The sequence below is a fragment of the Phaethon lepturus genome, unplaced genomic scaffold (genome assembly GCF_000687285.1).
Source record: "Phaethon lepturus isolate BGI_N335 unplaced genomic scaffold, ASM68728v1 scaffold13514, whole genome shotgun sequence".
Lineage (NCBI taxonomy): Eukaryota > Metazoa > Chordata > Aves > Phaethontiformes > Phaethontidae > Phaethon > Phaethon lepturus.
Genome location: NW_010534060.1, coordinates 1 through 27,116, shown reverse-complemented (window position 1 = coordinate 27,116; position 27,116 = coordinate 1). Strand labels below are relative to the sequence as shown.

The 27,116-nt window shown below is 44.9% G+C and overlaps 1 protein-coding gene across 1 annotated transcript; it reads left to right on the top strand.

Moving 5' to 3' along the window:
* Nucleotides 1–474: 474 nt before the first annotated feature.
* On the top strand, nucleotides 475–26,509 carry PAH (phenylalanine hydroxylase; the record flags this gene model as incomplete). The annotated part of the gene is made up of 7 exons (XM_010285405.1): nucleotides 475–582; nucleotides 11,203–11,386; nucleotides 19,328–19,416; nucleotides 21,567–21,634; nucleotides 24,433–24,629; nucleotides 24,999–25,134; nucleotides 26,436–26,509. Coding segments are annotated over exons 1-7 (850 nt in total), but the record flags the coding sequence as incomplete, so codon positions are not given.
* Nucleotides 26,510–27,116: the final 607 nt, after the last annotated feature.

The window sequence follows — 27,116 nt, the reverse complement described above, 5'->3', positions numbered from 1 at the left end:
CTCTCCTGGGGCTACCTGGAAGGTGCAAGCATAGATCATGGCCTGCATCTCTCTGCACAGAGCTCGTCTACATTGCTGTGCCTAATCCTGAGCGTTAATGAAAAGAAAGCCTGAGGGAAGGTCTTTGCACTGTAGCTGAAACCAAAGTGCAGTAACGTTTCCAGTCATCCCTGAGCTTGATACACTTGAGAGGTGAAGGGAAGCAGAGATGATATTAGACTATTTTCATGTCCTTTTTGACTACCTCGATCTCACATGGGCCCCAGTTTGAGAGAAGGGATTTGTGTCTCTACCGTCATAAATCAGAGCAGGGGCTGCTCTACTTCTGGCAGCAACAGTTACCTTGATTCTCACTTGAAGCAACTTTACACCCTCTTTACATTGCTGATGTCATTCAAAAGGGAAATGGAGCCAAGCCAAGCTGAAACCTAGGGTGAACGTAAATCTTTTTTTGTTTGTTTTCTTTTATTTCAGGAATCTATGTACATTGAAGAGTCCTCAAATAAAAATGGTGTGATTTCTTTGATTTTCTCTCTGAAAGAAGAAGTTGGGGCACTGGCTAAAGTTCTGCGCACATTTGAGGTAAATATTTTCCTTCAGGAGACTTGACCAAGTCTTTACATTTTTGCTTTGCAGCAACATTTGGTCAGGGTATTTGTGGTCATGTTTGTGATTCCGTTTCATTGCCATAATGGGGGAAAGCAGCATGCATTTCTTTTCTGGGGTCAAAATCCCTTAAAATCTTGGAGCAGAAGCAGCCTTTTTAAGTTAAAATTTGATTTCAAACTTTTAAATTAAAATCTCTACTTTTAATTGGGCCATAATCTGAGATTGACATCTGAGTATGTATGTGTATATGTACAGAAAGGCAAATATAAGCTGCCTGTGAGCCGTGTGACTCATAGTACACGTCACATGAAGTATTTCTACTGGGGGCAGCTACCGTCCTCTTAGCCCTTGTCCATCTCAATAAATCTGATTTAAACAAGGCCACCATCTCCCATCAGTAGTACTTCTACAGAGCGGGTAGAGGGTACCAACAAAACAGCATGAAAATGGCAGCACCTTGTTTACACCAAAGGGACTCAGCAACTTGTACTGGCTGATTTGGAAAGCTTTTGGGAAAACAAAGAGCCATTTACCTTTCAGGACATTGTGTGTCTATTTATTCTTGCAGAAATATTTCCCAGATGTCATGGATGCTGTTTAAAAAGCATGAAATCCTTGCAATTCATGATGGTTGTGTTGCAACACACAGAGCTGTGTACTCTGTGCTCCCAGGCAAATACACTGTTATATTGGTTTCCTGACTTCTTTTTTGTTAGAACATCACCATGTAATAGTTGTGTCTGAAAGCAGCATTTTCTATAGAGCACTGTAAAAAGTTGTGGCCTGCATACTTTCCATTCATAAACTGAATTGACTAGGAAATTAAAAGTTTGTGTGGTATTAGGATAAATTAAAAATAATTGAGTTATGGGACATATTTGATTCATTAAGATGAAGGAAAATTCCTACCAACAACAGCAGAGCTAGTCTAAATCTGTGAAGTGAACACTGCAATACAGTCCTGCAAAATGACTGTATGTTGGTGGCGTGCATGTCTGTAAGTGAATTAAGGAGACTGTTGATATTCTCTGGTTAAATGCATTGCTGTCTACTAATCAAATTGCTGTCAACTCTAAAGGAAAATCTGCAGGGGAGCTAGTGTAGCAAAGAGACAAGTAGCCTCTTCTTGGATGAGACTCTTCTTGCCCCAGAGCAGGTACCTAAACTAGACCGGCTGAGTCATGGTTGGCAACTGAGGGGATGGGGCTCAGCTAAAGGTGTCTGCACTGGTGGCTGGGTGGTTTCCCATCCCAATGAAGCCAATTCTTCCTGTGCGAACTTGCAGTTGCCCTCAGCACCAAGGCTTAGCAAGAGACATGGCACAGGTGCCCTTATATCTGTTTTGCATGCTGTTGATGATGTAGCAGGGAAGTGGATGGGAGGCTGGAGGACAGGGTTTTAATGGTACAAGCCTGACCTGCAGCTTCAGTTCCTCAGGGCTGTCATTAGTGAATTCATGAGCGTTGGGGTGTGTAAACCAGAGCAGCCCTTGGGCTGTTCTAACTCAGTGCAAAGGACCTCACCCTGTGTAAGACTCATGCATGTGCACAGCTGAGATAACCTCCACCCTTTCCCACCTGGGCCATAACCACGGTGCCTCAGAGACACAGGCTTTGTGTTCAGTGACATCCACAGCAGAGATGGGGAAGACGGTGATACGCAGGTGAAGGGTGGGGGCAAGAAGGAAGACCTTGAGAGCATTTTTTCCTCTTGTACCCCTTTTTTGCTTTAATAAAATCAACTGTAAGATGCAGGTCAGCTACAGGTTTTAGTTTAGACTCTCTGTTGGTGGGCTCCTCTGGGCAGGGAGACCCCCTTGCCTTGTCCCCAGGGTTTCTGTCACTGGCTCAGCGCTGGCCTGGGGAAATGCAATGGGTTTGTCTCAGAGGGGTGGCACAGGGAGGAGATGGGGGACCAGCTGCTCTGGCTGTCGTTGCTTCACACAACCACATGAAGTAGGAAAAAGGAAAATACAAAACCCACAAAATATGATCAGACTGTTCCTTGGGGCAGATGCGGCACTGCAGCCATTGAGCCCTTCGGAGGGCCAGACCTTGTGCGGCTGCTGGTGCTGATGGCCATGCGTGGCATGTTTGGAACCCCTCTGATCCTTGCTGAGCCTGGGGGCTGCCCAGGCTGCCGGGGTCTCTCTGGTCACTGGCATGTGGGAGTGCAGGCGGAAAGCACAGCTCAACCCCCTCTCCCTCTTAGCTCGCACTTGGGAGTGACTAAGGGACAGTGCCTCCAGCACTCACTTTGAGGGTTTTGCCTCTTCTCTAGCCAATCTATAAAATGACTCTGGGACATGAAGGGGGGACGAGGAGGGGTAAGAGAGCTGTAAATATGAAAGTCTTGAAAATAAATCTTCCTTCAAGACAGGGAAAAAAGTGTGGAAGAAGGACCCAGACTGAGACACAGGGAATTGGGGGATACCTAAAGAAAGGAGAGATCTCGTGGTGCCATCAGCAGCCAGGCTGACTTTCTCTAAAACAGATGTCTGTGTGGACCTGGGGAGGTTCATACCCTCCTTGGTTTAAGAAAAAATGTCTTAATTTTTGACAGGAAAAAATTAACAGGAAAAAATTTCCATTACTCTGGGAGGGCTGTTCAGTCACTCTTGTGTTCCCGCCCAGGATGCAGGAGCAACTCCTCAGTCCCAGGTTCACATCCTGCGCTCTGTGCTGGGGTGAAACTTGGCCAGGCAGTAGCCCCCACTACAACTTGATCTCCACAAGAGCCCAAAGGGAGCTGCGCTGTGCTCCAGCCTGGCCCTCCTGGCTCATCAAGCACCACGGCTGCTCCCCAGTCCAGACGTAATCTGTATTTACCAGGAGGCAAATCTTCCAGGGAAGGAAGTATACTGTGTCCAAACACAGCCCAGATGAACTGGGTAAGCCCTTGTGGTGGGCCAGGATGGACTGAGGGTAGGGGAGCCTTATATCCAGCTAGGTGAAGGCACAAGGCCAGTGGCTACAGAAAGAGTGCTCATGGCACAGAATTATATCTTGTAACTGAGACAAGTCTAAGAGCATTTCAATGTGTTTTGGGGAAACATGAATGTTTGTCCTACTCAAACATACCTTGGGGTTGCTCATGCAGTGGACAGAGTGCTGCATGCTCTCACATTTGGATTTTTTGCTCAAAGACCCAAACTTTTGTTTTATGTTCAGGTCCCAGTTGCACACAACTATGTGGCTACAGTGACAGCTGTTGTTTTTCTGATGTAGCTTGAAGGCTTTTTCCTGAGAAATCTCCTCTACGTACTCAGCTCTTTATGTCTGCTGGCTTTATGTCCAAAATGTACTTGATTATATCCACTTTTTTCTTCTGTTTACTCTTGATTTGTATTCTTTCTAATGTGTTTCAGTGTTTGGCCAATGCACGACATCCAAAAAGAGCAAGCAGTCTATATGGAAGAAGGGCTGGACCCTCAGAAGGGCAGGCACATATTTAAAGAAAGACTATATAGCTTTTTAAGCTAAAAGCATTTCTGTCTCTAAAAGCAAACCCAGACCATGTCCATGGAAGGGTTCGCTATCCACTTTGGGTGGGAGGAGAGTCCTTTCCCAGTCTCACACACAAAAATAAACACCACTCAGGAAGACCCCCCCCAAACACCAGACCTCAGCAGGCTCCTAAGATCTTCTGACCCCTGGCTCTTGTTCCCCCTCTGTTTTGCAAATCCTTGCCTGGCTGTGTGAATCTGTCCCCCCTGGACTGCTCTGTACCCAGGGTGCCCTATGCCACTGTTGACAGTACAGTCCCTGCAGTCCCTTCTCCACCTTCCCTGTGGAGAAGCAGTGTCCGTGGGGCCAGGCTTGCACTCTGACACGTGCTGTAATGTAACAGCAGCTCAATCATGCCCAGCAGTAAGTAGATTGTTAAAACTGAATCCAAGCTGCTTCCACACTAGCTGCTCTGTGTGTATATTGGGATGTGGTAAAGATTCACTTTCTGCTGATCAAACCCAATTATTTTGCACTTGAAAAGCCTATTTGTCCATAAGCTTTATCTGTCCTTGTGTGCATACAGCTTCCTTATGGGTTCTGCTTGGGCAACACCTCTGTCCTCATTGCAGGCTTGAGGGTGTCCGTAGAGCCAGCATAAACCCACCAGCAGAATCTTTACACCAACTTAATTTTAATAGCACCCGCTGTACACTAAGGCACTGCTTGGTACAGCCATATGCTGTTTATTTGTCTCATGCTATTTCAGAATAGCTAGGAAGCCAAAACTCAAATAAATACTTTAGTCAGAACATCACACATAAGTAAAATACCATGCTTAAAATCAGGAAGACAGAATAGGCATTGTGGAATTATGTTTCTTTTTTTGATTCACTGGACACATCAAAAAGTTACAGAATGTAAGTCCAGGTCAGAAAAAGACAGAAGTATTTCAGATTTCTTATCAAAACTGAAAAAGCAAAGCAAAGCAGAACATTTTGGGTTAACCCAAGTGTTACACATGATGGGAATGTTTATTTTTCTCTGTAGTGATAGAAGTCTATTGAAATTGAGATCACTTTTTTAAACAACAACAAAGTCCATTCTGAAAGAAAAAAAGTGAAAAAAGAAGTTGTCCCCTCTCAAAGACTGGTATTTCCAAAGTTAAATTCATCATTAAAAATATCAGAACTAAACATTTCAATATGTAAAAAGGATTGCCCTCAGTTTTAGTTGAATTTTTTCCACATGAATTTGTGAATACATTAATCTCATCCAAATTCTTTTCCTGATGGATTTACAAGTAGTAGAAGACATGTCAGCTGTAGTATGTGGCAAACATTGGGTTGGAATATATTACAAGTTTGCTCAACCCGTTCTCAGAGGGGAGCCTTCCATCCTCTCTTCAGCAACATGACCTTCCCAAACACAGAGCGGGACTTCAGTACAAGGTCCTGCCATCAGTGGTGTTACTTACAGTGTGTAGGGCTCTAGCTCAAAAGCAATCCCATCAATTTGCGCTGAGTAGTACTCCTGCTCCCAGAGTAAGTTACTGCTCCATGGGAGGACTGGATGGGAGTAACAGGTTGTACTAAATGAGATCCTGCACTTTCAGAGCCATCTTTTTTCTGCTGGCTGTGCTCTTTTTCTGTTTAGGAGCTTACTTTATTCAACAGAAAGTCCAAAGTGACTGTGATCTCTTTGTCCCTTGGGGAGGTATTGGCTCTGCAGTGGTTTGGGTTGTTTCCAGATCAGGAGAAGCGAGCAGTCACTTTGGCCAGGGGGTGTGTTGGAGGTGTCTGCAGTGATAGGTGAACAGGCCAGGCATGCCTCTATCAAGAGACTTGTTTTTTTCCATCATATTATGCATATGCACAGCTACAATCATTTTGTTACACCTGAACTCACTGCTCCAAATCCATGTCCGCAGTCTAGACTCTCCTCTTTCCAGGGCCAGGAGAGCAGGACTCCTTGATCTAGTAAACCAACATGAGTTTCAAGAGAGGAGTGCCCTCTTGCTAGGTGCTTGTGCAGTGCCACATGTTGTCATGTATGTTTTTTGGGTTGTCCTGCTCCACGTGGTTTGTGGCTAAACGCCTCATACCAAACTTTAGGGTTGGAGCAGAAGTCCCGAGCAATGGACACCAGGGGCTGCTCCAGGGCCGTTTGCCCTCTGCAGCTGTTTGCTGGCAGGGGCCAGCTCTGGGTCCCTTTGCCTCCATGAGCTTGTCATGTGAGGAAGACCTTAGCAGATGTGAAGCAGAAGATGGGGAAGTATTGTCTTCAGCTGAGAAGCAGGTCCTTGGACAGTAAAGCTGAACATGGCTGGGGAAACCTTGGCTGAAGGCATCACTGTAACTTCCTAACTCCCTTGATCTCCTGTGAAAATTAGGCATTAACCTTCTATTTGTGCTTCTGAGAGTGACTTCCTTCAGGAAGCCCTGAACTAGCCCATGGCAAGGGTTAAAAGAACATGTAATTTATTTTTTTTATCAGACAAGTGCAAGTAAATCCTTGTTTTGGGAGATTTCACCCAAGTTCTCACTGAATGTCGATTAGTGGCACTGTAGCGCTGTTGACGGTTCTTCATCTGGTAACAGTGTGGGGGCTCCTGATGAAGCCAAACTTACTTAATGACCACAGTCATGAAAACAAGCTGCAGACAGATTTCACAGCTGTACTTAGTTTTAGCAATCGTATACAAGAGCAGTTAGTAATGTGTAAACAGAAGGACATATGAACGCCATGGGAAGTAGTAGCCCATAATGTTCCCAGAAAGTATCCATCCCCACTGAAAGTTTCCTCATGTAGCTACAAAAACACAACTTTTCTATTCCCATGATCATGCCATTAAACTCTCTGAGAGTGGGACTAAATTGTCCAGTGGTGACCTCTGCAAGACTGCTGAAGTAGTGTAACACCAGGTTGGTTTGATCCTGCTGGTGTGGGGCAACTGCAGTGTGGAAGATGCTCTGTTGGGATGGCATAATCAGAATGACCTGAGGAAAGGGCTGGAGATGCTTCACAGCCTCTGACGGGGAGCCAAGGCACTGTGGGGTAAGGCAGGCAGGGAGATGGACAATCTTCTGCGCCCACCATTGTCTCTTTTGTAAATTGATACCTGTATTGCTAACCCCTGTCATTCAAAAATCAGGACTTATACAAAATGGACTTAGTTCTAACTTGATTTTTGAGCTGAGAACATGTCTCGAGACTTCTTTCTCTGATGGGGAGTGATAGAGATACCGTTAACTTGGATATTCAAATAATGAAAGCTGAGACCTTTCACCCCCAGGAGTGGAGGTTTTAAGAAAAAAAGGGAGAAATTTGGAGTGACTTCTGTTAACTTCAAGGGCTCTGGCAATATTGTACCCCTGTGATCTCCATTAGATGTTACACATAATGCTACCTCCAGTCCTCAAGGCAAAATCTGTTCTGAATCATTAATACTTGCTAAAAAGTATATTAGAAATGGCCTACTACACTGCTTTGTGGTCAATGCAAGGTGAACAGCTACCCCTCCTCTATCAACACAGAAGCACTCGAGCAGATATGTGGTTGTATGATAGGAGGTGTCCACATAGGAGAGAATCAACCTGTATGCTGATCATAAACCTGAGGAGAGGTAGGGATGCACCAACCTGTTACAAGTTCTTTGCAGCTGGAATGGATGATGGGGAGAATTCAGCAAAAGCATGTCTCATCTTATGCCATGGGCTCATCTGATTCCTAACAGCTCTAAAATAGGAAAGGCAGAAGAGACCAATGTTAATAGTCCATGCGTGAATCCAACCTCAAACATGCGACAGCCCAGATCTTCCAAAACCAGTTTTGTTAGGAATTAGGTTACATCAACAAAAAATAGCTCAGAAATCATGAAGTCCCATAAAAGAAATACAGAATTTTTATTAGCTGTCTTTTGAGGACATACATTGTCAAGATTTCAAGCTCTACTAAAACATATAGAGAGACTGAAAACTGCTCAAAATAAACAACTAAAGCAAAAAATGCCCCCATTCTCCTTTCTTAGGTAACCATTTGTTTCCAGAAGTTGGAGATTTAAATATAGCATCAACTACTGTGAGAAACCTGATGCAATTGCAAGATTTGGCAATGCAGAGGATACAAAGTTTTGAACAATGTGAAACTATGAAGATTAAACACTAGATGGAGTAGTTGGACTAGAATGAAACTGAGATTTGTAAAGCAACACTAGTAACAGAGCCACTGTAAATATTTTGAAATGAGGGGCTTAGTAGCAAGGCACAACATATGAGAGTGTGTTTCTCCAGAAGCGCCAGTTCAGGGAGTTGGATGTATGCTGCTGGATTCTTGCTCTGAAAACAGTCACCAGAAGGGTTCTCTCTCCACCTTCTTTGCTGTGAGGTCCTGAAGCCTCAGTGCAAAGAGGTGATTGGGTTGGCTCTGCACGTTGCTGAGCCGCAGGCATCCCTCAAATAAACAGAAAAACAGCTTCACACGCTGTGGGAAGCTGTTCTGCTTATCTCAGGTGTAAAAAAGGAGGTGATTCTCTCCATGAGCTCCTTCCTCCCTGTCTTCTCTTTTTTCCTTTTTCCCAGTCTCTTAGGTTGCGGTGGTACTTTGGGAGGCATTGATGCTCCTGCTGCCTTAAGCATGTCTTGTGCCCACTCTGCAGCTTGTCTCTTCATTCCCAGGCCCGGCATCATTCCCTCCATTTTGTGTGCGCTACTGTTTGTGCAGCTGCTCCCTGAGCCAGGTTGGAGAGCTGGTACAGCGGAAAAGCCATCTTGCCCCGCCCCACCCAAAAAAAAAAAAGGATATAGTTGAGGTACCTGTCTGATCTCTCAAACAGCTCTGCTATCTCCAGGGCACGGATGCTGAGGCAGGGATGAACGCTTGTCCGTGGGGAAGGAAGCAGGAGATAACAGCCACCAAAGAGAGGGCCACGTTATCACAGCCTCTGCAAGATGTAGAAAGCCCAGGCAGGACCCGGGACCCCATTATCTGGTGAAACTACACAGAGACAGAATTCAACACCCCGACACACCAGTGCAAGGGGAAAGTAAAGCAGCACCTCAGGGTGCCTGCCCCGAGCCTTTGACACGGGGAGGTTTTCCACCCACTTTTTTTGAGGGGCTCTGCGGAGCAGCCGGACGGCCCTGGGCTCCGGGTGCCGGCCCCACGTTGCTGCACTGCTCTCCGCAGCGCGGCCGCGGCAAAGGGGCCGGCAAGGCCCCTGCGCTTGCTCTCTGTCAAAAGCTGCCCAGCCCCGAGTCCTCCGAACTTCCAGCTCCGGGCCGCCCCACCTCCCAGCGCCTCACCAAGCGGAGGGTACAATGTGTGGTCTGTTTGCGAAACGGGGCTTCGGAGGCCTAAAACAAATTGTCCTCAGGGCCCAGGACAGCGGCGGCCATTCTCTCCCCCAGACGGCCCTGTGAGGATGGTGGATCTCAAGAGCAGCAGTTGGTGAATGCGCTTTTGACCTTTTCAACTTATTGTATTGGTATCTAGCCAAACAATTTAAGTTCATCTGTAGCGTGTGACACTCAGGAAACAGAGGAATGACATGCATGCTGTTTCCTACCAAGTAATAAACTGCCTTTTGTGATGGAGTGAATGAGGCCTTTGCCGCTGATGGCCAGATGCCCCCATGCACTATGCAAGCACTGAGAGGAGCAAAGAAAACCTTAAAGGGCTTGAGAAGCTCAAACTAGAGGGAGGTGCAGAAAAAAAAGCTTCCCTCTTTCTTCCCTGTAGGTTACAAGTAGATCCTCGCAGCATTTCTTCATGGATGAAATCCTGACTCCACTGCAGCAAGGGGTTTGACACTGACAGCAGCAGGGCCGTCATTTCAACCCATGTAGTTTGGGGTCTTCTTAAGCCTGAAAGCAGCAAAACAAAAGCTTCTCCAAGGCTGCTGAGCACCATGTGTCAGCTCCTCTGACTCTTCTGTGGCTGATCTTCAGGACCAAATTTCCTCCAGGTGTTTGTCTATTTGTCCCAGGGGACAGAAGCCCAGACCTGTCTTGGCATGCTTTGGTCATGGGTTCAGTGTGAGCCTGACAGGAAGGTTGGGTGGTAAAGTCAGCATCAGCTGAAATCTGCTTAAAAAGTTTTTCTAAAAAACAATACACCCTAGTATTTTTATATTCAAATTACAGTGCTCAGGAAAACATTTGAGTTCAGCTAAACTGAGGTAGATTTCCCTGGACTTGTGTTTAAATGACTGGAAAAATAGGATTTTTAGCTACTTGTTGAGTAGTGGTGAGGCGGAATTTGAATTTCTATGCTAAGGAAAAGACTTTGCTGTGAGAGTTATCACACTCTGAAGGAGTTGCCCAGAGAGGTTGTAGAGTCTCCATCTGTGTTGATACTCAAAACTCAACTGAACATGGTCCTGAGCAATCAGCTCCAGTGGACCCTGCCTGAGCTGGCTTCTTGCACTAGATGATCTCTAGAGGCCCTGGCCAACCTCAGCAGCTTTGCGACTCTGTGATTTTGTGATTCTGTGGTTTAAAACACCCATGCTTTTATTTGCACAAACCTGGGCTGCCTTTTTGGTGCAGTTCTATATTTCCCATTGGATCTCTGCCCAGCACCTGCTCACAGCCCTGGAAAATGTGCAGGTGGCTTTGCAGGTGACTGTGCAGTGGGTTGGCAGAAACTTATCTCACAGGGTGCCCAGCTGCTTGCTTTTCCAACCTCCTTTCAAGATACTCATAAATACAGCATTCACTTTCTCATGAGAGGGTTCTCTACAGGTGGAACACCTACTTTCCATGTTGATCCTGGGGAAATGTTCTTGTCCACACAGACAAGCTCCCAGTATGTACTTGTGGCACTAGAGGCACCATTTACAACACAAAGCCTGTTTACAGCTTGTATCCTGATTCTACCTTTTCCAAAGGTTTATGTAGTGCATAGTCTTTGTGTTGGTGCTCTGCACAAGGACAAATCCCGCACCCTTCTCATTCTTCCTTTTTGTCTCTCTCCCTGTTGTGAAAGTCCTCAGTCCAGTGGCCACCAGAGGCAAGTCTCTACTTTTGATTTTGAGTTATTTGGATTGTATAGTATGGGTTGTTGACTGACACATGAATTTTAGCTAGTCTTTATGTCATGCTTCTTCCCCCAAGACCTGTGGGACCAAAAGCTCTCTTTCTGATAGGAAAAAGGTATAAACCTGACCCACATTGAGTCCCGACCTTCCCGTCTCAACAAAGATGAGTATGAATTCTTCATTAATTTGGAAGGCAAGAACGTTCCAGCACTGGACAAGATCATCAAATCCTTGAGAAATGATATTGGAGCAACGGTCCATGAACTTTCACGAACAAAGAAGAAGGACACTGGTAAGGATACACTGACAAGCATAACATTGATAAGAAATACAGAGGTCACATGCTTAAATGACTTTTTTTCTTGTAGCAAAGGAGTTCCTCTTGGATCTGTATGGCTGCATTTCCCTCCCTCTGCCTATTTTGCCTATGTTGTAAGCTTTTTCATCTGGAGATTTTCTCTCAGTGTGAACTGCCATGCTCCATGTTTTGCCATATTTCTGACTAGGTCTCCTGGGAACTGATGTTATGTTGTGTTGTCGTCTGTCTAACTGATTGGCAGCACTCAGTCTCTTAAAGACAGCTTTGTTGCAGTAGCTTTTTACACTCCCTGCAGAAGTTAATAGGGATCAAAGGATGGTTGGAGTTACAGGCTAAGGGCTCAACTTGTAAATCCCTAAGCCATGCTGCAGAAAGTTGTAGGTACATCTATTTTCTGCTGCTGGTCTTTGCCCTATTTTAAAATAGGCAGCATTTATATACACAGTTTTTGGCAAGTCATGCAGGGTGGCAACTTTTGTTCTTGATAAACACCTGTAATGTGAAGGAATAACAGGGGTGCAGGTGGGACCCATACCACCATGTTAAATGCAGAGAGGTTAGCTTATCAAGCCCGATGATATGTCCCCTGACTACCATCCCATAGCCTTTGGACCGCTGAGCACTGAAAGCCACTGCAGGGCTTGTACACTTTTAGCCTTTTCCTATGTTGCCTGTCCACACGAGAACTTAGACGAAGAGATCTTGGTGTGGGATGCACTACATCTGTCTAGTTACTGTCTGCCCTGATTCAAAAAGCCCACATAAACTCAATCAATCACAGTTATAAAGGGCAAACAGTACCAGAAAAATCTGCAGCTGCAAGCATGGGCTTGGCTTGCAGATGGTAGATCAATTCCCCTGAGAAAACCAGGTCCCCCACTCCCTGCTCTCCCTCACACAGGTACATGTCAGTCCAACACCATCCTTCTGTCTCTCCCCTTTTTGGATGCTCCTCACTCCTGCTGTTGAAACTAGGGAGGCTCTACCACCCACTTTGATGGGAGCAGGAATAGCTCTTCATTCCTCTAAGAAATCCCAGGGAGGTCAGTTGTAATTCTTCAGAGAGAAATGAGGAAAGATTTTGTGAGTTGTCTATGCTCCTAATTCTCAGAGATTTGCTGGAGTTGAGGCTGCTCGGTACAGTGGTGGCTACCCAGCATCCAGTCCGAGACATACTTAAATGCCTCTTCAGATAACAGATGTGATTTTAATAGGATTTCAGACTTTAAATACTTTAGGTCTGGATCTTCCTCTTCCTTCCTAGGAACAACATGAAAAGACATTAATACCTTCTTGAGATCAATGTTGGTAATCCTTTTACCGTTTCCTTTGTGTCCTACCCATGACATTACATTTGGAGATGAAAAAGTAGGCGGCAGATACTCTTTGGAGTCAGTTCTCTCCATTCATGAGATGAAGGGACAAAAGGTTGATTAGGCAATTTATGATCACATCAAATCAAAGAGGTTCTCTTTTGGGGGCTTTCTTATGTCCAGAAGAAAGCTACAGGGCCTAGCAGGGCTTGCCATTACTTTTGTTTTTCTAATTATTATTAAGAAGTTAATAATAAACTTCATTAAAAAATATAGTTGTGAATAGCATAAGGCAGAGTCAGATAGAGATACAGCTCTAAATATCAGCCAAGGAAGGCTTGTGAGTGAAATTCTGACCTCACAGAAATCAAGACTGCTGTGGTCGGCTGTAGGATTAGGAATTCACTGCATGTTACTGTGTTGATCAAAGGTTTTTTGAGCTAGATTATCCTGTCAGTGCTGCAGAAATGGACTTGATCCCCTTCTGTCTGAGAGGATAACTTGTGTTTGTTTGTTAGTTTCAGAAATTCAGAAACAGTACAAAGTGGGAGCAATTTATCGCCAAGGAAAGAGGAAGATTGATATTTCTTTTTGCCCTTTCCCTTTTTCTTTTCTTTTTTTTTTTTTTCAATTTCAACTTGTCTCATGAGTAGTAAGGGTCCAGTGAAACTGAAATCCCCAAAGAGCCGTATTTTAAAAGGTCAAACAAGCCCTGCTTAGGGGCTGAACTGTGGGTGGCAAATTCTGGGCTGAGGCAGCTACAAAGGCAGAAGGAGATGGGAGCAGCCTGAGCTGTAGGAAGTGTAGTAAGATACTGTCCTTTATCAGCGATGGCATTAACAAATAACAGGCCTCATGGAGCCTTTTAGGTCATCTTGCCTTTCAAATGTATCTTCCTGGTAAATCTGGTCATAATCCACAGATGCACTTGTGTGAAATTTTATCCCTAAAATACAGAATGACAACAATATGCCCCCAGGGAACAAAATCTCAGAAATACGGTTTATGGGGATATTGCCACATTTTTCTCAGTGGGCAGGTAAAGGCTGGGAAGGTTTCCTCCTGGAGGTAGTCCGGGGGCCCTGGGACCGATTTTTTTACTGCTGTCTAAAGATGCTCTCAACCTTTCCTTGCTAAGGATTCATTTTGCTCGTGCTCATGATCTGAGGAAAAAAAATCCTATTTTACTCAGTTTCCTGTAGGAAGTATACAGTGCCATTCTTGGGGCACTGCTTTGTGGACAGTCGGAGGAAATTTTGGTATTCTGCCCCTCCTGTATAGTTCAGTGTTAAACACATGTCTGTGTGCTTTATTGGGCAAGGGATAAAAGAATGTCTTTTTCTTTTTATTTTTTTGTCTAGTCACTTTAACTGCTTTTAGGGGCTTTTCTCAATTAAATGCAAAATATAATTTTGGTTTCCCTTTGGTACACCCAAAGAGTTACAAATACCAGATTTGGATCAACAGTGTAATTTTAGCTGAGAGCAGGCCAGTAAAAAGCTCTAAATCCAAAGGTAGTTTTAGAGCGTTAGACAAGATGGGCTAGCAGTCACTGGGCCAAAAGCCCTTGCAGAGATGGAAAGATTTGTCGTGAAAACACAGCGCATCTCTTCATGGCTCTTTTGGGAAACAATTTGGGTATCTGCAGTCCACTTTGAGCCCATGAATAAAAAGAATTAAATATTATTCTGTTGCAGCATTAGGGAAATGCAGACAATTTATTCATTTCTGAGACAGACTGGGAGCTGAAGTTCTTTAGGGGCCTTGTTTGCTAAACCCTGAGGCTGGCCAAAGCATTTGGGACTGTTTAAAAAAGGGCTAAACCTGGGCCTCGAACTGCTATAAATTGTGTAGACCTGTCTTTGACCCTCCTCACAATGGTCCAAATGGAGGAGTTCTGCAGAAGTCCTTGCTGCCCCTGCTTTGCTGCCTCTCATATAAATGGCTTATTAGCATTCTGCTAAGCATTTGACCCCATGGTAATTTGGTCACCACTTGGGTGTCCAGCACGATCCCATAAATGCTGCTGTTTCACTTACAGACAAATCAATATTTATTACTGATCAGCCCACGTTTGCTCCTCAGACACTCACAGAGGCCCAGTGTTGCAACAGCTTGTCCTGGCAATTCATTAATGGCCGTGCAGACAGACAGCGAGTCTGGTGAGCGGGCTGGAGGAGGATGTTGCAAACAAAATATGGGATAGATTCAGCCAGGGGGTAATTTGATTTGATCTTTTAAATAGTTGCTGGGAGGGCTGGAGACAGCCTCCTGGCACTGCACAGCTAGGCAGAAGACCCAGTAGCCCTTTTGCACCCTGGCCCTGATGCAAGGGCTGTATGGACTTGGTGCAGTGCCTGCGCTGGGGCTGTGCTCAGGACTTTTGATTCCCGTTTCCATGAGAGCTGGGAAGGCTCAGGACTTTCCAGGACCTGACTTCATATCAGCGATGCTGGTGCAAATGGCACTAAGCATCCTCACGATTTCCCTTTCACAGCCTGCCTCTTTCATCCATCTCTGTGAGCTCGGATCCACTCTCTCTTAGCTACTGCCAGTGGCTGGGGGCACCTGGGAGGAGGGCAGTGATCTGCTGAAAGTATGTCAGGTACCTATAGGGGCTGCATGCCTAGGAGATAAGGTACTGCTCCTGTGTAGGGTCAAAACAAGCCACCCATCTCCGTGCATGGGACATGCATCAGCCCAGCAGTCAGTCTGTCCCAGCGTTTATCATGAGCTCTGCACCAACTACTTCGGGGATCTTGAGAATAAAATGTATTTAATGAAAGTAAGTCACTATTATATATCCGTTTCATCCCTTCTTGAAGTGATGCAATGATTCAAACTCTGCCCACCTAGACCTTTCTGATTCAGGGCAGCAAAACTCTACAGTCATCATTGCTGAAATCCACTGCAGACTTCAGTTCCTACCAATTTGTCTACACAGCCCGGACCCTTCATGTCACGGTGCGTCCATGAGAATAGTGGTTATTCACTCTAACACTGACAAACCCGTTGCCGTGGAGCTGCCAGACAGCTTTTTTTCCAGTGTCTAATCCCAAAACATTTATCAGTGTGCCCCACTCCAGGCTGATAGTGGGGAGTCTGAAGCACAGAACAGTGAAGGGATTCCCCCACCATCACACAAAGCTCAGTGGCAGAGCTAGGAGATGAACCAGGTGCCTGGCTACCCATGTAGAAGATAGAGGCAGGACGGCTGGGTGTGCTCAGCCTCACATTGTGTAAGTGCGTAGTGACTCCTCTCTAGGACTCAAACACACCTTTTTTTGCTCACCCCCTCTGACTAGTTTAAATCAAGGGGTTGGCGGTGCAAGAAGGTTGCTAACAGCAAGATGAGAGGGTATTTCTGGAGAAACGAGAGCTAGCGGTACACCCAGCAAAGTCGTTTTGGGAAGATCTTCCTGGGACTGCTGCTGCCATCTAGTGACTTGTTCAGGTCTGGTTTTTAGGGGAAAGCAGAAGGGTGTGCAGCTTGGAAAGGTGGGGACCAAACCCCACTTCTTCTGGGTGGTAGAACGGGAGGCATAGCTGGAAGCACTGCCGAGCCGCCAGGCCGGGTCTCTGCAGCCTGGGGAGCCCGGGGATCCCTCCCCTGGCTGGCAGCCACCAGCCGCCTGCTCTCCCTGGCCTGCCTGAAACAAATCTGAGGGCCCCCCAGTGGGAGCATCGGATGGAGCCAGGCTGGTGGTGGGACGGTAGGTCAGGGTGAGTGACGATTCTGCGTGGGGCTGGGCTGCAGCCGCTCAAAGTGTGCCCTGTAAATCTGCTGTTGTTGCATCGGCCCTTCTGCGAAGGTGCCTTGCAGAAGCCCAGTGCCACAAGTGCCCTCTGTGTTGCAGAAAGCAAGGCTGAAGAGTCCTGGAGACAGAGTGATCCTCTTACCCTGTAGGTGGTCCATCAGGTCTGGGATGAGCCCCATCAGCAAGGCACTGCAGGGAGCTCATGCAGCAGCTGCTGGCTGGGGATCAGGTTCACCTGACACAAACCCCAAAATCAGACAGGGACGTATGGCTGAGTGGCAGTGCTCCCAGCTAAGCAGAGACACACACAGGGGAATGAGCTGTTTTCCAAGCACTGACTGAGCAAGCGACACCCATTTGTGCAAGAAGTCTCTAAATGAACTGCAAACATTTTATTGATAGACTGCTGAGACCCCCTCCCTGGGCTTGGACCAGCAAAACTTTGGGTGATACTAGCCTTGAGATACATGTTGCTGACTTGTACTCAGTGTGGGGTGCGTATGGGATATGATTGCATGACCTGAGCACAGGATACATCCTTAGATGGAGGTCTTGTGCCCTTTCCTTAGAATATGTACGGTGGAACTGGAAGTGGTGCAGAGAGAAGTGGTGCAGAGAGAAGTGATGAGGGTGCTCAAAGATGGCCCATGGTTTCTGTGCCTGAAATACGCAGGCAAAGTCTCAGCCAGGAAGATGGACGGTAGATGGAGGATCTGACAGGGAGCTGTAAAATCCTAGGTGGCTTGGAGAAGGTGGATAGCAGCAAATGATGTTTGTATGAATGAACTAATAAACATCAAATGCAATAATCAAGTTTAAAACAAAAGAGAGTAATTTCTCATATCTCATGTAAAGAAATGATAGAACTCAGTGCTGCAGAGTTTCCTGGAGACAGATGTGCACCTGGGCTTAAAGAGCAGTTTAGTTGTATTTGTGAGAAGTTAAATTCAGTCATGGCTGTAGCCTCTGACCCAGCCAGAAGGGAAGACAAAAAGAAAAGAGACAGGCAGCTAGGGTCAAAGGGCCAAAAATGTAAGAATGTGGCAGCAGAAGGGAAACCCAAGCAAGTCAAACCCAGCAGTACCAGAAGCTCCCAAGATGTGCCCAGCTGCCAGTGGTACCTAGTGGTGGTACCTACTGATGCACTTCCCAAAACGATGATGGAGCAAGGGAGGGGCAAGGGCCCATGGTTCCTGCACTCCCTCCATCGAGCTTCCCTTGTCTCAGTCTTGCAGAGGGCTGGGGTGGCCAGGCCCAGTGGTGGCTGACAAGGGGAACTTTGGCTTGGTGTGCAACTGGATCCTCCTAGAAGAGATGGAAGAGGGGGCTGTAGCCAGGTACCGCCACTGCACATGTGTGCCAAGCCTCTTGCCGTTGAGGGGACATATGGCAGGGGACTGCCTGGGCCACTGGGTGAACACACTCGAGGTTCCAGGAAGGAAGCCTGACCTGGGATGACTGCTCCATGTACCTCACGAGTTGCAAAAGGCCTCTCCTTGCAGTGCAATTGCCATGAAGACACTTGCCTTCCGCTTTACCCTATCTGAACATATCACATCTAGAAAGCCCTGTGATTCTTCCTTGCCCTCCACCTTATGTCCTTCTGTAAGGGGAGGGCCACATGGGTATTACATGCTGTGTAGCCAGTGTGGTCCCATTTCATATCCTTGCTGCACCATTCACAGTGTGTATAGTATGCGAGTTACAAGGCAATAGACAACCAGGCCCAGGCTGTTAATTAAATTAATGTATTATTATATAATGACTGCAGTAACACAATGCTAGTCTGAGATATTATGGTGCCATTTATCATTTTATTTCAGCATCTTATCTTAAGTGTGGCCACCAAGTCGATCTCAGAGATTTTCAGAGTGTCAAATAATCCTGCAGCCTCCTTGTTGTGGGGTTTCTTGCTGTTCCTTTGAAATGGCTGATTCTAGCTATTGTGAAAGAAAGGTGTTGTGGTTTAACCCCAGCTGGCAACTAAGCACCAGACAGCCGCTTGCTCACTCCTCCCGCCATGGTGGGATGGGGAGCCGAATAAAAAAAAAAGTAAAACTCATGGGTTGAGATAAAGACAGTTTAAAAGAATGGCAAGGGAGGAGAGAATAGTAATAGTAATAAGAATGATAAAAGGATATACAAAATAAGTGATACACGATACAATTGCTCACCACCGGCTGACGGATGCCCAGCCAGTTCCCAAGCCATGGTCACCACCACCCTGTCAACTCCCCTCAGTTTATAAACTGAGCATGATGTTGTATGGTATGGAACATCCCTTTGGCCACTTTGGGTTAAATGTTCTGGCTATGTTCTCTCCTAGCTTCTTGTGTTACCTCCTCACTGGCAGAGCATGGGAAGCTGAAAAGTCCTTGACTTAGTATAAACACTACATAGCAACAACTAAAAACATCAGTATGTTATCAACATTATTCACATCCTAAATCCAAAACACGGCACTCTACCAGCCACTAGGAAGAAAGTTAACTTGATCCCAGCTGAAAGCAAGACAGAAAGATATTCTGGAAAAATTCCTACATTTTGGTAAACCGAGAGACCGGAATAATAAACAGAAAGTCATAAACATTACAAGCCAGCCCTGTGCCAAGGGCTAGACATTCCTGATGCTTTGTATTCTTCCAACAGTGCAAAACAGCCACAAATTCAAGACAACTTGCAGGGTTTGCTCTTGTCTCCTACTACAGGGAAAGGCCATTGCTGCCCAAGGGATTTAGTCCCTTGCATATGTTTCTTTATATTTATGATTAAAAGATCAGAAGAAGGGCCCAAACCAAGTAACAAAGAAACATACCAGTCTCTATTTCTTTTCTGTTTTGCAGTGCCATGGTTCCCAAGAAGTATCCAGGAGCTGGACAGGTTTGCCAATCAGATCCTAAGCTATGGAGCAGAATTGGATGCTGATCATCCTGTAAGAAATGGAGATTTATTTTTAGCATGTTTCTAGTTATTGGGACAAGTATTTCTCTCATTTAAGTTTGCTCTGTTTTAAGACAGATCTAGTAGGCTAAATCTCGCATGTTATAGGACAAGACGGGTACCACATTTCTAGAGTTAGAATTGTCCCAATCCCTGGCTATGAAGTAAATCAGACCAAAGGTTACTTTAATTTGAGCAAATACCAGGAGACCTTAAAAGTCATAATGGTCATCAGAGCACAGAGCCACCCCAAGCACACCTCTAGTTTTCCCAAGTGGCTCTGATGTGGTGACTTCAGGCTCGTTTTGTGAATCACTAGCAACAAAAACTTCAGAAGCAACATATCATAGCTCAGTGATAGGAAGACTGTTTTTTCATCCTTGATTATGTACACACAGTTGAGCTTAGTGCCTTGTTATGTGGTTGTTAAATCTGACATGATTCTTGTATGGTGAGACACAACAGAAGAAAAGGTCCTTGTTTCAAAGAGTTTGTGGTTTAAATGGTAGGGTCAGAAAGTTTTGTTCATTGGCTTAACTGATAAAAAAATTATTCAGTGGTTTTTCAGCTCTTCCAGATGCAAGAATACTTTCTGCCTCTATTCCCTTTCCAAGCAAACAACAACTTATTTTCATTTGTCAAAACACACTGAGTTCCATGCAGTGCAACAGAAATTGCTGCTATTAGTTTAATTGAGATAGGGTGATTATAAATAAATTACATGCAGTGCAACAAAAATTGCTGCTATTAGTTTAATTGAGATGGGGTGATTAGTCATTCACTACCTATTGCTTAATTCCAGACGTGTTATGTATCATGTACAATGATTCATGATGTTCAGTGTGGTCATATGAAAGGCAGAATGAAAGGAGATACAGAGTCAATGGCCCCCTTGTGTGTCATGCGGGAATAGACCAAGACTGTATTTGAAAAAAAGAAACAAACAAACAAAAGATATTAAAAGGAATTAAGCATCTCTGCTCCAGTTCCTAGAATTAGTTAGTGAGCAGTTTATGCCTTAAAAAGGAAACCCAGCTGCTGGGGTAAATAGGTGTGACAGTACATAGACTGCAGAAAAAGAGAAATTAAAGGAGCCTGTGTTTTTAGTAGTTAAGTGATATGGGATGTAATGACAAACACCTCTATGCCAGGTTAATCTTGGACAGCGCATTTTTTAGGCCATTGGCTACCTCTATTTGACTCACACTCTTAGATCTCCACTCTACTTCAGCTGCCTCCTGTACTTGGTTGTGTTTCGTGGCCCCTCAGTCCAGTTGTGCCATGCACCACTAAGAGATGCATTCGCGAACTGCTGCAGTGCCCAGTGAATTGTTGCTTTTGCCCTGAAGAAGTGTCCCCTAGCTTGGAAGGGTGTTTCTACCACTTTAGGTGGTGAAGACACCTCCTAGCCCTGAGGAACTTTTAGTCTAAATAACAGGCACACTGGGATAGGAGAATGGTTATCTTAGATGAAGATTTAGAGATTATTTTTCTTATCCCTGGTTTTATTGGTAATTAGCTGCAAATTCAAGCTCCTAACCACAAGGTCTATTAGACATTCTCTGTAGGAACTAAATCCTTTCAAATGGCTGAATTTGTAGTGCGAATAGGGCTTTTTGGCCTGCTAAGTGCCTACTGTTCTTCTAACAGTTTGAAAATGAGCACCTTTAAGCATGGTTCATACTGAAAATCTGCCTAAAAAGTTGGACTGACTTGATGAGTGTGTTTCTAATTTGGCTTAACTCTGCTCCTCTAGATCAGCCCAGCTGTGCCAGGAACTGCAAGAAGCACATGGTTATCTGAGTGCTGCTACTTCAGTGTATTGCTCTTGCAGGAGCACTTTGTTGGTGCTGTACAGGAGCATGTTTCCCTTTTTTGCAGCAAGTGGAAATGAGAAAATGAAAGGACTTGGGGGGTGAGAAGTGCTGGGAGGCTGTGGCTGAAAGGCTGCTCTGGTGACCCCGCAGACCAGGAAGGAGTGGTGCCCCATGTGAGCTGAGCAGGGTAGGATAGAGGCAGCTTCCCCACTCACCCTCTTGCACTTCTTGGACTGCACCAGCCATGCCTGAGGGTGCTCGATAAGACGAAGGCTGTTCACCACCTGCACTTACACAGGGAGTGACCATCTCTCTTTTTCCTTAGGGGTTCAAAGATCCTGTGTACCGGGCACGGAGGAAGGAGTTTGCCGATATCGCTTACAACTACAGACAGTGAGTGCTCAGTACGTGGGCAGAAAGCAAGCCCACATCTCCTGCCTTCTCCTAGGGCTCTCACCCTGCTGGCAATCCCTATTTTTCCATGATGTCCTCCTGCTGTTGGCTTTTCTCTGCCATGTGTTTAAGTCTTCCTGTTCATGCGTTTATCCCCAAATCACAGTAAAACAAAAGTAAATTGTTCCAGGCACACATTCAGAAGAGAACATTGCCTCCCTTCTTTCCCCACAACACCCCTCTTCCCTGGCTTTGTTGTCTAATTGAGCAGCAGACTCCATTGCTACTACAAAGACCTGAGCACTGAATAAAGCTGCTTCTGGTATCCTCTCCATTAAACCAGGACTGGGGGAGGAGTCCCTATCATTTACATTAAAGCAGGAGCTGCATACCCTATTAAAATAATGAATAACTTATGGTTCTGATGCTAATCCAGCGCCTGATACTCTACTTTTATCATGTCTGACCCAGCTGCAATCAGCAATTTGGGCTCTCATTTCCCAAGAAAAATAAATGAATAGAGATGATAAATTCAGTTAGAACAGGCTTGCTTGATTGCTTTCAGTGATCAAATCTGGAGGAGATAAAATTCTGTTCCCAGAGCCACTCACACATTTACATCAGTACTACTGGGTTTAATTCTTGCTGAGACTGGTAAAAATTGTGATTGCAAAGGATAAAGTAACATATGTTGTACATTTAGGGCTTCACTTTGCACAGGGCTGTGATGAAAAGATAGTCCCTGAGTCAAAGAGATAATAATCTAATCACAAAATGAGAGACAAAATTGGATTGATAGATGGAAAATGAAAAAAAGCCAGATGAAAAAAGTCAGGAGCCCAATGTATAGCTAGAAAATTTGGATAAGACTTCATGGCCAGATGTGGATGGATCTAATGTCCATTTACAGGTATTGCAGAGAAGATTTACCTTTTCTGCATAATGGATAGAAAATTCTGGTCTCTAGTTTGCAGGCTTTCACCAAATCCTACATAGAAATAAGAAACCACAACATGTTAACCCCCCACCACGATTCAAACTGAAACCATATTTAGCAGATGAAACCATTATATTCCAAAAGGTAACTAATTAATATGTAGTCTGTTATCCTGATCCTCAGACACATTGGAAACAGAGCCTATTACAGACTTGGTGCCCCAAAAGCACTTTTTATGTGAAGTTCTTGGACTTTCCAATGAGGTCTTTCAGGAACAGAGCAATAAATAGGGTGTGAAAGCCCATGTCCGGTCTTCTGGGGCTCGTGGAAAGAAGGCATGTGTTTTTTGTGACTTTAGGTGTTGATTCAGGAAGGCCCAGATGGATCTGTGATGTCTGTGCTCTGGCAGACATACCTTTCAGGTCTACAATAGGGAGGGGAAGACAGGGGCCTGTTTCCAGCATGGAGGGACAGAGTTGCAGAGAACCAGTTAGTAGGAGAGGGACAACCAAAGTTATCAGGAATCCTGGGAAGTATCTGGAAAGGCAAATGTGCTTAGCTTTTGAAGGTACTACCCAGCTACAAAGATGAGGTGGGTCTGTGGTTGCTTGTCTTGTACTCTTCTTCCTGCCATCAATTTCAGCCTCTTTTGTGTCTCTTCCTATTTTGTCCTCTTTCCTCCTGCTGTTTGCCTCTCTACTCTACCTTTGCTCTTTTGCCTTCTCTCCCGATACATTTAGCCATTGTTTTTGCTGAATGCTTAATTTCCCTGAACTCTCTTTTCTTTGCTTTTCACTTGCCTCTTCCCTCTGCCTTCCTTTGCTTCTGATCCTGCTGATCCCTGAAAATTTTTAATTGAAATTTGAAAGGTTTTTAAGCCACAGCTTCCCCCTGTAGTGCTGGAAGGTGGTTGAGGATTACTTAGGAAGTTCTATAGGAACAACAATCCCCCAAGAATTCTCATAATTCAACATGATGTTTAAAGCTCCACAGATCAAGGAAGGCTGATATGGAGAGACAGAAAATGATGGTTCTCCAGAGGAGCTGCCCTGAGGCTCAGGGGAAAAAATGAGGGAGTGGGAGATGGTGGGGTGTCATCAAGAATTTAACAATGGGTCTCTGGGGCTTGGAAAGCTCCAACATTATCCCAGCAGTGATGTTAACCCTATTAAGTTACTTAAAACCCTTTGATTTTTCAAAGCTGCTGGATTCACCTATGGCCCTATCATTATTGCTAAGGAATTGACTATTCACAGGAGGCCAAACTACATTGCTTGTGATTGTATTATTCCTGCTAGCTTCAACATGAGCTAAGCACATGGAGGCCTGAGGGTGGAATTTGATTCAAAATTACTCATTATAATTATGAAAAGTCAAACTGGCTGGAGTCTGCATCTGTTACAGCATAAAACACAGATCAGTATTTCTCTGTCTCTCCAAGAAATAGAGTTTTCTGCAGCTGATGATTTCCCTGCTGTAACCAAAATAATTAATGTTATATATATTAGAGAAAGAAATAAAACAGCTGCTCCATATCTGGAAATGCAAATAAATTGCAACCAACAGCTGGCAAATATTTTTAGAACATCTTGATAAGACAAATATACACTAATTTATTTTTACCACAATAGTGCAAGGAGTTTTCTAAAGGCCAGTATCTCAGCTGAGGTCAGTAGAGTCCTTCCCAGGCTGTGCATAGGGGCAAGTGAGGCTCCTTTTTCACCTGCATGTCAGACCAAAGTCATCTCCCCTCCTGCACTAGCAGCTCCTGGCCAGCCCACGTAAAGCTCCTGAGTATGATGCTGGTGGCATAAGACATTTTCTTTGTTGCTCCTATGGAAGGTATTAATTTTCTTTCCAGTGGCCAGCCTATTCCTCGAGTCACCTACACGGAAGAAGAAAAGAAAACATGGGGCACGGTCTTCAGGGAGCTGAAGAGTCTCTATCCAACTCATGCTTGTTATGAACACAACCACGTGTTCCCACTGCTGGAGAAATACTGTGGCTACCGGGAGGACAACATTCCCCAGCTTGAAGATATTTCAAAATTCTTGCAGAGTAAGTTTGAAGCATCTAAAAGAACCACATCAAATGAAAGGCCTCAGCTGTCAGTGGGGGTGGTGTTTCCAGAGATGGAAAAGCAGTCTCTGCTTTATCACAGTGTCCCTATGGTGCTTGGGCACATCTCTTAGCCTGTGTCTCAGGCTCCTCTCTAAAACTTCCAGGGGTACGATGGTACAGATGCTCAGATACTGTGACTGTATTACACATTGAGAGAAAATTTGCCAGTCTTTCACAATTAAACTCTGTTTAACATGAGGAGAGCAAAGAAAACAATTAACAAACTTTTTCCACTGTGAGGAGTCCGGATAAGGATAAATCAAACACACTAGCTGTTTTTAAGATGCCATTTTTTTGTCCCTTCAGCTTGCACTGGATTTCGCCTGCGTCCTGTTGCAGGCTTGCTCTCCTCTCGGGATTTCTTGGCTGGGCTGGCATTCCGAGTATTTCACTCTACACAGTATATTCGCCATGCATCCAAACCTATGTACACACCGGAGCCGTAAGTACTTTGGCACAGAAAGCATGTAAAGTTGCAGCAGACTAACAGCAGGGTCAGCCCAACTGCTAATAACCATGTGGGACTCTGGAGCACTCCTGGGAATGGAGCTAATGGAGAACAGCCAAGTGACTTCTCTCTTCTGAAAACATTTTCTGAAGATTTCTAGTCTTTTTAACAAGCTGCATCCTCTTCTGCAAGTTCCTGTGGGACTGATCAGACATTTTTGCTACCAAAAACATGCTTGTGTGGTGGCTGGGATGCAAGAGAGCAGTGTACAAAGGCATTCAGCTTAGCTATTAACACCCAAACAGTGGTGTGAAATCTAGCGCAGGAATGACTCAACATGTTGCAAGCAAGTTTCTGGCAGCAAGATAGAGGAAGCCCAGATCATTGATCCTTTCTCTTTTTCAGTTTTACGCTGTAATGTTTCTCTCTGTCCCTGTTCATTGTCCTTTTCCACTTGTTGTTTTCAAAACAGTTTTCTTCCCCTGCTTTGTATTTTTGCCATTTTTCCTCCCCTCTGTTACCATTTCTTTGTTTCCTACTTCTTCCCACAACCTCCTTTTCCTCTTCATTTTTCTGTCCCTCATTCTTCTGATTTTCCTCCCTGCTTCTGCTCACCTCATTCTCATCCTGCACAAAGCCAGAAATGTCTTCCACAGACCTGGCCCTCCTGGGAGCATCTTATTCCTCTCCCCTTTCCATCTCACCAAATCGTTTCTCTGTCCTTGAAAAATCTAAGTCTGTACATGAGTCCTTCCCCAGCAATGCCTGTCCAGCTGCCAACTTCAACTTGTGATGAAAACAGTCCTATCTGAGGAAGGGTGAACTTCCACATCTTAGTGGGAGGCTGTGGGCCTGAACAGGGACTGGAGTTGAGCTCTTGAGGTATATGTTGACATTTTGGTGTCTTAATAGTCTGAGCTTCATCTATAGAAGTTTCTTGTCCTTGAGACTAAAAAGTCCATGTTCTGTTTGGTGGGTTGATTTCTTTCTGGGCTTTTCTGAGCTGGGTGGGCAATTGAATGGATGGTTTTCTTCCACAAAGAAAAACAAATAATATACCATCCTTCCTCTGAGGGATGTACGGTGATAAAAGCACTGAAACCCCTGGAGTGTGCAAGCGTTTCCATCACAAGAATGATTTCAGAGCAAAACATTTTCCCCTGAGGCCTGAGCATTATTTGCTGGTGGGAGCAAATGCACTGCACTCCTGACTATGTGCAGACTCTAGGGCATTCATCCAGCATTGCTGGACTTTTCCTAAATTAAAGTTATTGAAATGTCATGTTTTCCTGCAGTGATATTTGCCATGAGCTTCTAGGACATGTGCCTCTTTTTGCTGATCCCAGTTTTGCTCAGTTTTCCCAGGTAAGTTGCTTAGTGGTTTTACTATTTTTATAATTGAACACACCAGAGACTAGGTAACTCAGAGGATGAACCAAGAGCTATGAGGTGTTGGGTATTTGTTAGCATATTGTTTAAGAGTGGCTGAGGCTGATTTATTTATTGCTTGAAATCTTGAGACAAATCACTTAGGTGAACTCATACACCTAGACTCCAAACCTTTGTCTTGTGTGAGCTGTTTTTTTACAGGCAAACCCTTTACAAAGCCATCATCTAAACTCCTTTTTGTTGATGTTGATCCTTCTGAGCAAAGTTAAATGGCTCATGAGTCAGATGAATAATTGCCCCACCCTGCAGTTCAAATGTTAGGGAAAGTGAGGATATTTTTTTGTTTGTTTTCTATTGAAGCCACAGAGGAGGCTGAGTAAAGTGGAGAACTGTCACAGCTGTAAGCATGGGAGAAGGCTGGAGAGGAGCTTTCTCTTTGGTAATGTTAATGTCGCTGGAAAAGAAGCCAAACCTTGGAGGAGTAAATGTTTTGCTGCATTTTAACAGAAAACATGAAAAGGCAGAAAGAGGGAAAGTCAGAAAGACAGAAAGAGAGATAGAGAGATGGAAGGGAGGGAGGGAGGGAG